Below are 14,137 nucleotides of genomic sequence, written 5' to 3' on the forward strand. Positions count from 1 at the left end.
GCTATAGATACTAAAAGATTTAGATCTCAATTGTTTTTTTAATAGAATTGAAATTATTTTTATAATTTAATATGAATTTTGATAACTTAGATTTGATCTCACTATTATAATAATCAAGTAAAATACCAACCTGAGACGGTTCGGTGATAAGTCCATTTTTGGATCCCAGTTAAACATAGACAACCCCGTTGTCTCATACGGTGCACCGACAGCTATATCATCGTAGCCATCTTTGTTAATATCACCCAGGTTGGTAATAGCAAATCCGTATCTGAAAATAAAACATACAAAAATAAAATTAGCTCATAAAATTATGGAATTCCATTATAAAAACACATTTTAGATCAGATAAAGAAGCATATTTTCTGGTTTATTGGAAAACTAGCAGGTAACCCGTGCTCTGCAAGGATCTGATTAAAAACTTGACAAACTGATGCTTGACTTACTGAAATGTTGAAGGATTTAGAATAGGCCTATGACCATCCTTGGTAAATAAATCATTCATATGCAAAATTTCAAGTTAATCAGTCCAGTAGTTGAGACGTGATGATGACCTTCATTTAATCGAGGTTAAATTTGATAGACATAGGATGCAACCAGGAATAGATTTTAGAAATTAGGATTTCAGGACTAAACATTTATTTAGATAAATCTAGTTCCTATTTTAATAATTACTGTGATGCTTTATCGAATGAAAGAGCAATACCAATTTGATGAGTAATATACTTCTTATATGCTACAAATGAATTACATTATGTTACTAAATGTTACTATAATTACTATGTACAGTGAATTGTAGATAATAGTTACATGAATCATCTCTTTTTCTTTTGAGTTTTTAAATTATTATGAATTCATTCTAGTTTTTCTACTCTCTTAGTATTTCACTCTTGGTACTTCTTCTTTTCGGATTGAAATTTTATTATTTTTTTTTCTAGTTTTTCATACATTCCATATGTTTCTTTTTTCTTTATTATATTTTTTCTATTTCGACTGAATCTCAAGCCACTAATTATAGCCGACTGATTACTCGTTGCCATCGCTCAAACTATTTAGTTTTGCTGGTAACGCCAATGATAATATTATAATCGATGTTTAAATGGAAAATATTTTAATTTTAAGTTTTTGTAATGTATTGTATATGAAAATTTTTATATTTTTCACATTTGTAAAGTTGTGTTTAATGATTTTGGCAATAAATATTTCTTTCTTTCTTTCTTTCTTTCTTTCTTTCTTGGTTTGGTATCAACACATGTCCACTAAATTTCTTCTTGGGAAAACTCCTTCAAATTGTAACGCTCCCTTGTCCAAGCTAGGGACGCGCACAATCCCCGGTGTTACTCCGGGCAGCCTAGATTCAGCCAGGCGGTCGGGGCCGCTATATGGGCGCTTCCATTCCAATATTGCCGGATCGGGGTAACTTGTCTAGCAGATTGTAAGATATGCGGTCGCTTCTTTAGTTATTGTGGCGGGATTTCCATCCTGCCGACCTTGGCGGCGCTTTCTCGCGGTGCTTCTTAGTAGCCGCGCCTCCCTCAGAATCTTGGCGGGGGCGACGGCGGAACCCTCTAGTGGTCGCCCGTTCCCTAGCGTCTCGGCGGAGCGGCGGCGGTGTCTGCACTTTCACGCCGGTTACACATTGGGCGGTTTCTGCCGCGGCGGTAATTTCGCCGTCGCCGCCGTTCGAGCAGTAGCCTATAGACTTAATGGAAGCTTACACACTGAAGAAAAGTGGCAGAAACGCCGCGCGGCCATATGCCGTTGGTGGCAGCTGTGCAGCCGTCACTGTCACTGCGGCTGGCGGTGTTTTTGCCGCTCTTGTCTACGCAGTGGCGTACGTGACCAAAGGCGTTTACACATTTGGCGCTTGTCTACGGTCGCCGCTGATCAGTCGTCTTTCCCATTGAGGTCTTTGAAAATCAGCCTTCTAATTTGTGTCTTGTAAAGTTGTGAGTTTTTTATAACATATTTATTGTTTCAAGTGTTTGTGGTTGACGAGTGTGAGAAAATGGTCAGTTAATAGACAATAAGTTGTTAATATCATTTGTAGAACAGAGGCCTGTTTTGTGGGACAAAACCCTCGACATATTTAAGAAACGGACATACGAAAATAATTAAATAATTTTGCCTCGTCATTTCTCAAGTCTTCAAACAACGTACAAAAGCTCCAACTTCTTTTCTTCTCAGGTTTTTGGGATGAATCCAAACAAGAAGATTTCTCTGCTGTCTTCTTTTCTTTCGACGGTACCGTACAACAAAAGTGCTAAAAACTGTTGCCTTTCCATTTTGAGTTAAACACTTAATAATATATACTTTTAAAAAATGTGCAAAATACAAATAACTGAACACTCATGAAACAGAGAAGTCACAACACATTTGCGATGAAGAACTAAAAGAATTATTTTGGCTATTGATCATACGTGGCGGTAATTTTGCCGTTCGATGTTTGGCGGTATTTTTGCCGCTGAATGTGTAAGCTCGACTTTTTTTCGAGGCGGCGACGGCAGTTTCGCCGACGGCAGAAACCGCCCAGTGTGTAACCAGCGTTATGCGCAAGCATGATTGTGTATTTGATGGTGGTGGCGGTATTCACATACTGCCAAGGCGTCGGCGTCGGCATTCTAATCTTGCCGAAATAACTACGGCAGGATTTCCATCCTGCCGAAATAATTGCGGCAACTTTAATGTTACTAAATCCATAGTGGCGGGATTCACATCCTGCCGAAATTGAGTCAAGGTCTTCTACCTTATTACTCATGCTAGAATTGATTACCTTCATACACAAGTCACTGGTTCAGTAAAAGATCTGTTTCTACTGATCTTCTCTATCCGTCTACAATTTGCACTATAAGGGTGTAAATTCGCAAAAATCTGCGGGACTTGACACGTACACTACTACTCGTTAGCATTAATCAACCGAGTTGATTAATACAACCTTTCCTCCAACTGGCCTAGAGATGAACACTACAAACACTTAATACAACTAATTTGTAATTTGTAAAACTTTACAATTTATTTGAAGGCAAAAATTCAGGTAACATTAGCAAAAATCTCACTCTACTAATTAAGCAGCTACCTCACTCGATTCTCGCTACCGACTGCCTTGACAGGCTCTTCAAAAATTGAGACAAACAACTCTTATCGCGGTTGCAGCGAATAGGGAAGGTCGCAGGAGGGGTTGGCTGCAACGGCCGGCGGCTCACCTTGGAGTAGATCGACTAGGCAGAAAAATGATAAGCTGCCGGCCAGTTAGTGTTATTGGTCTCTAAGTAAAATTTTACTTCGTGACAAAATAACAAATTACAATATAGCAATTTATTATGGAAATGGTCACTTTGAATAAAACAAGTTGAGCCTTGGACGCACTGAGACAAGTTTTCATCACCAGTGTTGTCAATTTGAAATATCCAGTCATAAGGGCTTGCATGAAAAGATTGAAATTCCGCCCAATTTGACAACATGGATCATAGTATACACATCTGAATTGGTCAATAGAAATGTAAATCTTAATTCAAATTTTCTAGTTTATTTATTTCTGGACCGAAAAGTGGACTCAAATCAATTCAAGTGGATAGCATAACCTATAATTTTTATTCATTCATAACCCTACCATCATTGTATTATCATCATCATCACCTAGGCTTAAAATACTTCTAGATAGTCGCCTTTGTAAAATAATAAATAAAGACATGACTTTAAGGGTAGAGTTTTCTAACTATCGAGGAGCTCCAAAACAACGTCGGAGTGATCCGTGGTCTAGTGGATAGAGTGCCTGCGTAGCAGCATAGAGATCCCGGGTTCAAACCCTCTCAATACCAAAAGTTTTTTAACCAGATCACTCCCGTGTTATCGGATGGGCACGTTAAACTGTCGGTCCCGGCTGAAGTATGACAGTCGTAAGGCCCATTGACGGTTTAAATTATATATTCAGGCGGTGGGACCTTCCCGCAAGGGACTCCCCACCAACAAAAGCCATACGAATTTACTTTTAAAAGAACGTCATATCCCACTTAAACTCATTTGGCGGCAGCATTTTATGAAGAGGATTTTGGTAGACTGGTCTACTAGTATGACAAATGCCTCAATCTTCACGGCAATTATATTGAAGAATAATTAGAAGTGCAAGTAACACTAAGGCCGGTTTCCGAGCTCGGGATTTAGCTAAGTTCTAGACTTCAAACAGCTGGAGTCAGGAAATTGGCTTCCGGAATGGGGCGTAGTTGTACTCCACGTTTGAATTAAATTTCTAAAAACTAGAAAATTGAACACAAAATAAAATAAAGAGAAAATTGTGTAAAATTTCAGCTCAAGATTCGAATCACTTTTCATAATGAAGGGCTGGTTTCTGACCTCGCGATTTAGCTAAGTTCTACACTTTAAACAGCTGCAGTCAGAAAATTGGCTTTCAGCAACAGGGGGTAGTCGTAGTCCACGTTTAAATTAAATTTCTGAAAACTAGAAAATTGAACACAAAATAAAATAAAGAGAAAATAGTGTAAAGCTTCAGCTACTTCGAATTATTTAGGAATGGTTCATTTCGTCGAGGAAAAACGTTTCCAATTATAGAAATTAGAAAATAAGATTATCATAAAAACTATGACTACGCTCGGATAGCCAATTTTCTAAGCTAAGTTTGAAGTCCAGAACTTAGCTTTTGATTTGATTTGTTTAAATTTCTTCCTGGAGACTCTTGAAAGAGTATAGGAAATCGTAGCTGAATCCCGATATAGCTAAAATATATGCTAAATCCTGAGCTCGGAAACCGGTCCTTACAGTGTCAGTCATAGATAGGTGTAAGAGTAAGTAGCTTCTAGTGAGCAAATTATTCTTTATATACATTCGTCTTTTATTTATGGCCATCGGAGGTTGAAAAAAGTACGACCCTGGTATATTTACCTTGATTCAGGTTTGCCAGTCATTTTGGTGGGTTTGGCACAGTTGAGACAGCGTTCCTTGTTGTTCAAATAAATATAGATGGCGCCTCCAACGTCGCGATCAAAGTAGAAAGGAGCTCCAACAAGAAGATCAGGTAATCTGTAACAAGATATGGAAAATATTCGAAAAATTAAGACTTCATTAGCACCATTATTGTTCAATCAAATATTCAATGTTCAATCAAAGCTAGTGAGCCCTATGGGCCATACAACTCGCTCAAAATGCCGCTGATATTCTGTCAGCTGTTCTATTGAAATCTTCGGTTGGAATCTATTTACAAAATTTCATATAAATAGTCCAGTCACGTATACATTGGTGCTTGCGATATATATAGTAGTTCTTATTTTTACTTTCCTTGCCCTATTACCATAGGTAAGGAAAGTATTGCTTTCCAAAAAAAATTAAGGTACCCTAATTTCAAGTTTTCTATACGTTTCAAGGTCCCCTGAGTCCAAAAACATGATTTTTGGGTGTTGGTCTGTGTGTGTATGTGTGTTGTGTATGTCTGTGAACACGATAACTCCATTCCTAATTAACCTATTGACTTGAAATTTTAAACTTAAGGTCCTTATACCATAAGGATCCGACAATAAGAAATTCAATAAAACTCAATTCAAGATGGCGGAAAGAATGGCGGATAATTACTAAAAAACCATGTTTTTCACGTTTTTCTCAAAAACGGCTCTAACGATTTTCTTCAAATTTATACCATGGATAGCTATTTATAAGCCCTATAAACTGACATGAGTCTCATTTCTGGGAAAATTCCAGGAGCTCCGTAATATTCTTGAGAAAAAGGCAGATAATTACCAAAAAACCATGTTTTCACGATTTTCTCAAAAATTACTTGACCGATTTTTTTTCATATTCATACCCTGTGTAGTTATTCATCAGCTCTATCAACTGGCATGAGTCTTTTTCCTGGGAAACTAATGGGGGGTCCACCCCATCCTTGAGAAATGGACTTTGTAACCTCCTTCTGGTGCATGAGGTAGGTAGGTAGAGCAGTTTATAAAAAGAACACACTCATAGTCGAGATATTTCATCTGTAGAGCAGCTGTTTTGACTTTTAAAAAAATAATCGAATTTCACAATTTACACAAAGGAAAAAGTACTCTGAAAACAATTATATATATATTATACCATACACAGTAGTCTGATTGTAGTTGCAAATATTTTTCCGCCAGTCGTCATTATGTTATTGCCCTAAATTATTCTCGTCTAAGAATGAGGCTTACAGTTCAATGTGCAAGGAAAGTTGTGTGAGTGTACCAAACCAGATTTTTGATATATTGTCTGGATACCTAAGAGAAGTCCAGAACCAATTTTTTCATGCAAAATTTCCATGTGCTAAATACCCTCAAATGCTCCAAAAAAACTCGTATTTTCTGTTAATTTTCCAGTTCTCAGCAAAATTCATTCATTGGACAGATGACTGTTGGTCGTCAAGCTCTGTAACGGCCTTAGCCCACGGTCCTACATCCTCTCTTCTTTTTCTTCATTTATTACCCCTAATACCCTACACTAACATTAATCTTCAACTTTTATCTTTGTTCAGGGTTCTCTTTTGTTTTTTCAACAATATTGATATTTAATTAATTTTTCATATGGAATTTCACCATATCTTCAATTATTGTGATGAATTTTTGAATGACTCACAGATCACCATTGACATCAGCGGTAGCAATCTCGTAGCCGAAGCTGGAGGCGAACTGCTCGCCATCGATGACCAGATTGACGTTCATGGTGGAGTGCATGCGCTTGGCTATGGAGAAGAGGACCACTTTGCCCTGCCATTGGCCGTGGTGCCCCGGCCGCATACGACATGTTGCTGCCGAAGAGTTGGCAGCTGTCACCGACATACCTAAAACACACAACAAAGTTCACTAAATGAGCGAAGCGAATTATGTTTCAAGTCATACTCTAACTTGGACTCATCACATAGCTAGTTTGAAAAATAAGTTGAGCAGCAGTGTACATAGTCTGTATAATAAGTAACCGGACTGACCTCAGGAAATTTTTTATGGGCAAAATATGTAAAATTTTTCATTAGATATCTTCAAAGTAGTCCGTATTGGAGTCGATAACATGCTGATACCGGATTTTCAAATTCCTGAACGCTCCCTGGAGGTCGGCAACCTCTATTCTGTCTAGAGCCCTTGTCGTAGCACGTTGAACGTTTTCCAGAGTCCCGAACCGCGTCCCCTCAAGTTGTCTCTTGATCATGGGGAACAAGAAGAAGTCCGGTGGTGCCATATCCGGGCTGTAAGGAGGATGTGGCAACGTCCAAACAGTCGAAGGTAATGTTGCCATTTATTGTTGTGTTGTTAAAAACCCTGTTTTTATTGTGTTGTATTGTTTTGTGTTGACTGGCCCATATGTCAAATTGTGATATTCTATTGAGGCTAATAAAGATATTCTATTCTATTCTAGTCAATCGACGTGTGTCTGTTTGTTTGTACCGCAGTTACAGTCGCATTTATGGACCGATTTGGATAAAACTTGGTATACAAATACTTTGAAACAAGGCGCAGAAACTTATATATTTAACATTTTTTAATTCATCCCCGGTTCAAGATGGCAGCCCTTTATTCGAAAATTTTACCCTAAAAATCAACCTAACTTTTCAATACTTTATCGGATCAGGTTCAAATTGGGCACATTCTTCTCAGCGCTTCAAAGCGGTATTATTTCATGTATCAAATGTTCAGAGTTTTTTAATTAGAATTTTTTTCAAAGTTCCAATTTTAAAGTATCATATTTTTTATCTCTTCAACCGTGCATACTAGCTGAAAAGTGTAAGAGACGTTTACTTCCCAGCGTCCACGGCGGTCTTATTTTATACATCACATGTTGAAAATTTTGAATTTTTTTCGAAGTCCCAAATTCTAGCTCAAAAGTTTAAATAACATCTATTTCTCAGCATCCTCCACCGATCGATCCTATTGCATATATCATCATACTCTAAATTCAATTTGTACGTGTGTTTGTGTGTGAATAGGCGGGCGTGTGTGAGTAGAGGAGAGATGAGGAGAACAAAGAGGTGTAGATGTGGGAGAAGGATGATGATGATTGGTGGAGAAGAAGGGAGAGGGAGTATCAGGAGAAGGATGGAGAAGATTGAGGAGAAAGAGTTGGAGGAGAAGAAAAGGAGGAAGAGGAGAGGAGTGGGAGGAAGAACAGATGAAGAGGAGAATGAGGTGGAGGAGGAGGTGGTGGTGATGGTGAAGATGGTAAAGGTACAAGTATAGATGAAGGTGGAGGTGGAGGTGCCGGGTGAGGTTGAAATAGCTGTGATAAGTTCTAAATAGTGTGTTTGTCTTTTCGGTCTCTAATTTTATATTTTTTTCAAAGTTTGGAATTTTCTGAATATTTGTAAATGATTTAATTCAATGGATGATTTTTGTGTGTTTATGAATTGTAAATTGAGTGTTAATTGATCAATATTAGTGACACGCATAACCTAGCTACATTGGACTGTTGTATAAATTAGAATTGGACCGCGTTTTGGCTTATAAGCTGGTCGTACTTTTCTGTAAGTTGTGTAGTTCTGAATTATTGAATAAATAATAGAGGTAGAAGCAAAGGTAAGAGGGAGGTCAAGGTGAAGGTTGGGTAGAAATCATGGAGAAGAAGATGATGGAGGAGGAGGTGGAGGAGAGAGACAGAGAAGTAGAAGAACAAGTTTGATTTATCGATTAAATTTAATTAAGATTAAAGTTCATTTTTTTAGTCCTTCAAATTTTTTTCTTTAGTGAATATTTCCTATTTCATTGATAATAATGTGAAATATTTTTCCTATTTTTGGTTTTGAAACATCTAAATTTAAAAATCTACATCGTGAAAATAATTAAGGACTTTGTGAAGTGTACAATTACAAGACTTGATCTATTTCGGACTATGTGTAACCTTATCTAAATTTGGGAGAGGAATAGCACAAGGATACCTTATTTTTTCTCTCTCTATCATTTTGATGATGTAATTATTGTATGAATCAATAATAAAGATTCAATAAATATAATTGTATTTATGTAGGGCAGAGTTAGGACTCCAAGTCATCTCTGCCACACAACACTTGAAGTAGAAAAAATGCATAATCCCATAATAAAAGACGAAGAGCAGAGCAGAGCAGCTGACCGAGATAGCTGTACTTGTCGACAGGAGCGAGTGGCTCGGTGACGGGGCCCATGTAGAATGTCTTGTCGCGGTCCAGATAGTTGTCCGATGCACTGAGCACAAAGACAGTGCCCCGCCACGTGTAGGGCCCCGGTGTCCCCAGCACCACGGTGTCGTCACCCACCAGGACACCACTGGTGCCCACCTGGCAGTAGCCGTACTCCTCGTGCGCCCTGCAACCCAAAAATTACATCAATTTCAAAGTAAACGATACTATAATAAAGTAAATAACTGGCTTATACACGTAGGGGATAGGAAATTCACGAATGACGTATCATCACGTCTACTACTCAACTGATCAACTTTGGATTTTTGAATAAAGATTCTTAATTTGCCGAGGAAGGTTATAGGCCTATTTCAGTTTTCAAGATGTCAGTTCATTTTCATAATAGTTTATATCTTATAGTTTAGTTAATTATATTTCTACATAGCCTGCAAACATTTTGGCAACTGTGCGGAGTTTGTGAAGGTTGGATCTATTAACTCAAATCTCAAAATAATGCAAACCAAATGTTCATGTAGATAAAATATCAATACTTAAATTTATTCATTCCAATCAATCATTTTACTAGTAGTTCTGTGAACAGTAGACCTCACGCAGTTTTCTCATCCACAAATATCTGATGTCACCAGTTTGAAATGTTAACAAACTCAGTTCACGTTTGAATTTGTATGCCATAATGATATAATTCATCTAGTTCCGTGATAATCTTTCCATCTGATGAGAATTAATTTTTTACAATCAAAAATATTATATATTCTTCAGCATTATTTAGTTCATTTGATTATCTTGAATCACCTATCAAATTAGTTTTTTTCTAATGTGAGAATATTGATACTGAGCACGTATAATAATACCATGACTGCAAAACAAAATATTGAAACCAAAGACCTTAAAGATGCATAACTCTTCAAGGTCTTTGATTGAAACTATAGACCTTATAGAAATAGACACGGCTTCTCCAGAAAATCTATGTAATCCACTTGTCTGCTGATTGATTATGAATAATTTTATAGTCTGACGAATAATCCTATCTTCAGAGTATATGATAGATATTATTATTATATAATATAGTAGTATCAGAGTATGCAGGAATTCCTTTTCTTTTCATATTATCCTTAAAATGCAAAATTCGAAAAACATTTGTGTATACATCGACGCGCAGTTGAAAAAGGAATATTCCTGCCAAATATCATCGAATTCTATCAACGCGTTTGGCCGTAATCGCGTTACATAAAGACAGACAAAAGAAAATCCGTGTTACAAAATAGACCTCACTACGTTTGGTCAATTAAATTCAACACAAAATACATAAAGGAAATCAAAATACAAAAAATCACAATTGAAAATAAGTTTCTAATAAAATACAAAAACAGGCTTCATGGTGGGGTGTGCTGCTAAAAAGAAAGAAAGGAGGGAAAATACCTAGCCAACTATGGTTTCCCATGTAATAGGCAGGTAGAGGGTATAAAAGTAAGGAATGAATGGTGAAGATAAGTGGAAAGAATTGAATTCTAACTGTTGTCAAAGCAATCCAATGTTCATATATTTCATTTTAATTTCTTCAGTTGAATTCTAACTATAATTTATTATTTATTTATAATTTACAGTCAACTTAAGGATAAAGAAACAGACTACAGTCCAAAACTTCTTTTCATCCCAATTTCATAAAATAAATTGCCCAAATAAAGGTTATGTGCGACTTGAATAATATCTTAAATCATCTATAATATCTTGAATCTTTCCAAACTTTTCATTGAGAAAAATGAGTAAATAATACAAATATTTTTCGAATATATATTTCTAGTTTCACATACTTGTTAGTGGATCTCCCTTGCATGGTTCCCAAGCGTTTCATAGTCCAGTCTTTGAGACAGGGTATAGCATAGTCCTGTACCCCATTGGAAATCAGCGCCCTGCTTTATTATCTATGAGCACAAACCTGAAAATACATTCGAATAATGTCAAGTCAACAATTTGATATTTTAATAATTAAAATAATTAATTATTAATAGGGCTACTTCTTGGTTCAATTATACTCCGTAAAAAATTACTTTGGACTTGGGAGGGACATGCCAGCAGAGAAGGAATACAGAGCACAATCCTGAAAATAAAATAAAATCATGTCAAGTCAACAATCTAATATTTTAATAATTAAAATAATTAATTATCAATAGGGCTACTTCTTTGTTCAATTATGCTCCGTAAAAAATTACTTTGGACTTGGGAGGGACATGCCCAGCAGAGAAGGCGTACAGAGCACAATCCTGAAAATGAAATAAAATCATGTCAAGTCAACAATTTAATATTTTAATGAGGGCAGCTTTTTTGTTAACTTATACTCCATACAAAATTACTTTGGACTTGGGAGGGACATGCGCAGCAGAGAAGACATACAGAGGTAGGGAAACAACGGCGGCGATGTTGCCGTTCATAACCGGCCAGCATTCTCTAATTTCTAGTGAGTATTCAAGCGCTCATGTTAAACTTAACGGAGTTTCCTCTCTGAAAGCATTCAGTCGACTGAGTCTAATCGACAAATTGGCAACTGCGCTTCTACCTATCACTCTATTAATCACTGTAATTGGCTGATCTCCCTCCATCTGCGCCGCATATTCCTCCCAGTCTGAAGTAATATTGTACGGAGTATGGGATCCTCCTCTCCCATCTATTCAACAGCATCTTATCACAACTTGCCAACACCCATGTTTCATAACCATACATCACCACTAGCCGCCGCACTGTCCTATCAATGTTAATTTTACTGTATAGAGAGAATCACCAATAGTCCAGTCAAATAACCATTTTTCAGGAAACAGCCCAGAAAGAATTTTTTTGGTCGGTTTTATATGTATAAATAACAATTTATAAATTCCCTGAATTCGAATCCGAAATTTGCTGAAACGTAAATTTCGGCTTCACCCCTAAGACCCTCAAATTTTGAGACTATTTTCAATTTTTCCATTTCATTTCGAAAGCCTCGGGTATTTCGAAAAAAAGAATTATTTAAAAATTAAAAGATAATAAAATTTCCAATAAATTGAGTGGTCGCACAGGACTCTACGATTTCTGGTTTTGGAGCTACAGATTTTCAAAAAGGGGTGTTTTTCTAGTTTTTTTATAATTCTGGAAAATCACTACTTCCACTCTATACAACCTTGAGTATTATAAAGTAATGATGAGAAGTTACATATAATGTGAAAGTAAAATCAATTCCGAACAAGGTTCCACAGAAATTTTGGAATTTAGTGTGGGGAGAGGAGGAATACTAACAAAAATAGAAGCCATCCTGCAGTCAAAGTACAATTTTTTCATTGTAATAACTTTTCAAGGCCTCCCTAACCAATCGAATCAATATTTTGGATCATATTGTTATAGAAGGGTTATGTTCCATCAGAATCACCCGATACATGCACTCAATTTCAGGATTTCGTAGTGGGGAGGCGCTTTTAAGGACACCTCAGGGATCAAATTTTCAAACACTAAGGCCCGGTTGCACAAAAGCCGGTTAAATTCTAATCGGGATTAATTTCACGAGCACCAATGAGAGAAGGCGTTTTTGAAAAGACGGCTTCTCTGAATGGCTCTCGTGGAATTAATCACGATTAAAATTTAACCGGCTTTTATGCAACCGGCACTAATAACTTTTGACACAATGATTGGATATTCTCGTACTACAACTCATTCTTCTCAGCTCGTCATGGTACTAAGTTATGATTTTTCAAAAATGAGTGGAATATATAGAAAAAAAAATCAATTCTGATGAATTTTAGTTTTTGATAAACAATATCTTCCGATTGTTACCATTCAGATGTATAATTCAAAATCCCTCTGGGCGTATTTTTGTGCTCTACAATCTGAGATCAGGTAGAGCGCTCTATCTCATATAGATTTCCAGGTACACCTGACAACAATGCTCCTTGTATTGTGAAAAACACCTAATTTTCAGCTTCAACCATCATCACCAACTAACTAAATTGTCATCACATTGATATTTCGCACAATGATATAAGTTCATGAGAATCACCCGTTAGATGCACTTCATTTCAGTATTTTCTAGAGGAGAGGCGCGCATAAGGACACCTCAAGGATCAACATTTCAAACACTCATAACTTTCGACACAATGCTCGGATCTCATCTTACTGTACTTCATTCTTTTCAGCTCGTCAAGGCTGTTGAAAATTATGCATCATAAGTGAAATTTGATAAAAATTGAATAAACAATCAATTAATTGAAGATTTAATACAAATATGAATGAATACAGATTCTTACCAAAACTTTCTTTCCAGGCCCCTGACTTCTGACTGTAACCCCCAGCCATTGACCATTCTTTATCTCGTCTTCCAGAGGTGGCATGAGATGGGCTGAGTCAATCGCTAGAAAATAAAATAAAATGTTTATTTTCACAAAAATACATAAAAAATTATTGTAGTAATTTTTTCAAAAAATTGAAATTATTGTAGTAATTTTTTCAAAAAATTGAAATTATTGTGATATTTTTTTCAAAGAATTGAAATTATTGTTAAAAGAGCATGGTTGGCTAAGGGGTATACCCACTATTGTACAGTACAAATGTAAATTTACGCAGATCTGTAAATGCTCTATTGCTATTTTTCAACATTTTAAATCATAAAATTCATATTCCATCATTTATAAATTTACTGAATTTCAGTGCACTTCAGTAGCTAGGCCTAGAAGAAATATATTGTTCAACATCCCTTTTGTAAGAACTTCTCATCACTATAATTCGTTCTTATTAAGAGTCTAAGATTAACAATACTTTGAATGAACATATAGATCTGTTTTCGAAACCATTTAATGTCTTTGAGAAAAATTTTGAAATGAATTCATCTTGTAGCTCGCTTGAGTCATGAAATGTTATGAGCACTGGCTGAAACTCTTTTTGTTTTCTTTATCTTTGTAATTATTTTAATTTTTATTTACTTATTCTCTTCTATTGTTTTTTCCATAATTTTTTTCAACTTTCAAGTTTTTTTATTATGTAGTATGGTATCTATTAATT

General features: G+C 36.2%; 1 protein-coding gene across 1 annotated transcript; it reads right to left on the bottom strand.

Moving 5' to 3' along the window:
* Positions 1–130: 130 nt before the first annotated feature.
* Positions 131–13,490, bottom strand: LOC120356583 (integrin alpha-PS1-like; the record flags this gene model as incomplete). The annotated part of the gene is made up of 6 exons (XM_039445536.1): positions 13,387–13,490; positions 10,930–11,054; positions 9,073–9,284; positions 6,595–6,799; positions 4,897–5,034; positions 131–271 (listed from the first exon to the last, which is right to left on the bottom strand). Coding segments are annotated over exons 2-6 (737 nt in total), but the record flags the coding sequence as incomplete, so codon positions are not given.
* Positions 13,491–14,137: the final 647 nt, after the last annotated feature.

The sequence above is a fragment of the Nilaparvata lugens genome, unplaced genomic scaffold (assembly GCF_014356525.2).
Source record: "Nilaparvata lugens isolate BPH unplaced genomic scaffold, ASM1435652v1 scaffold7173, whole genome shotgun sequence".
In the NCBI taxonomy this organism is placed as follows: Eukaryota; Metazoa; Arthropoda; class Insecta; order Hemiptera; family Delphacidae; genus Nilaparvata; species Nilaparvata lugens.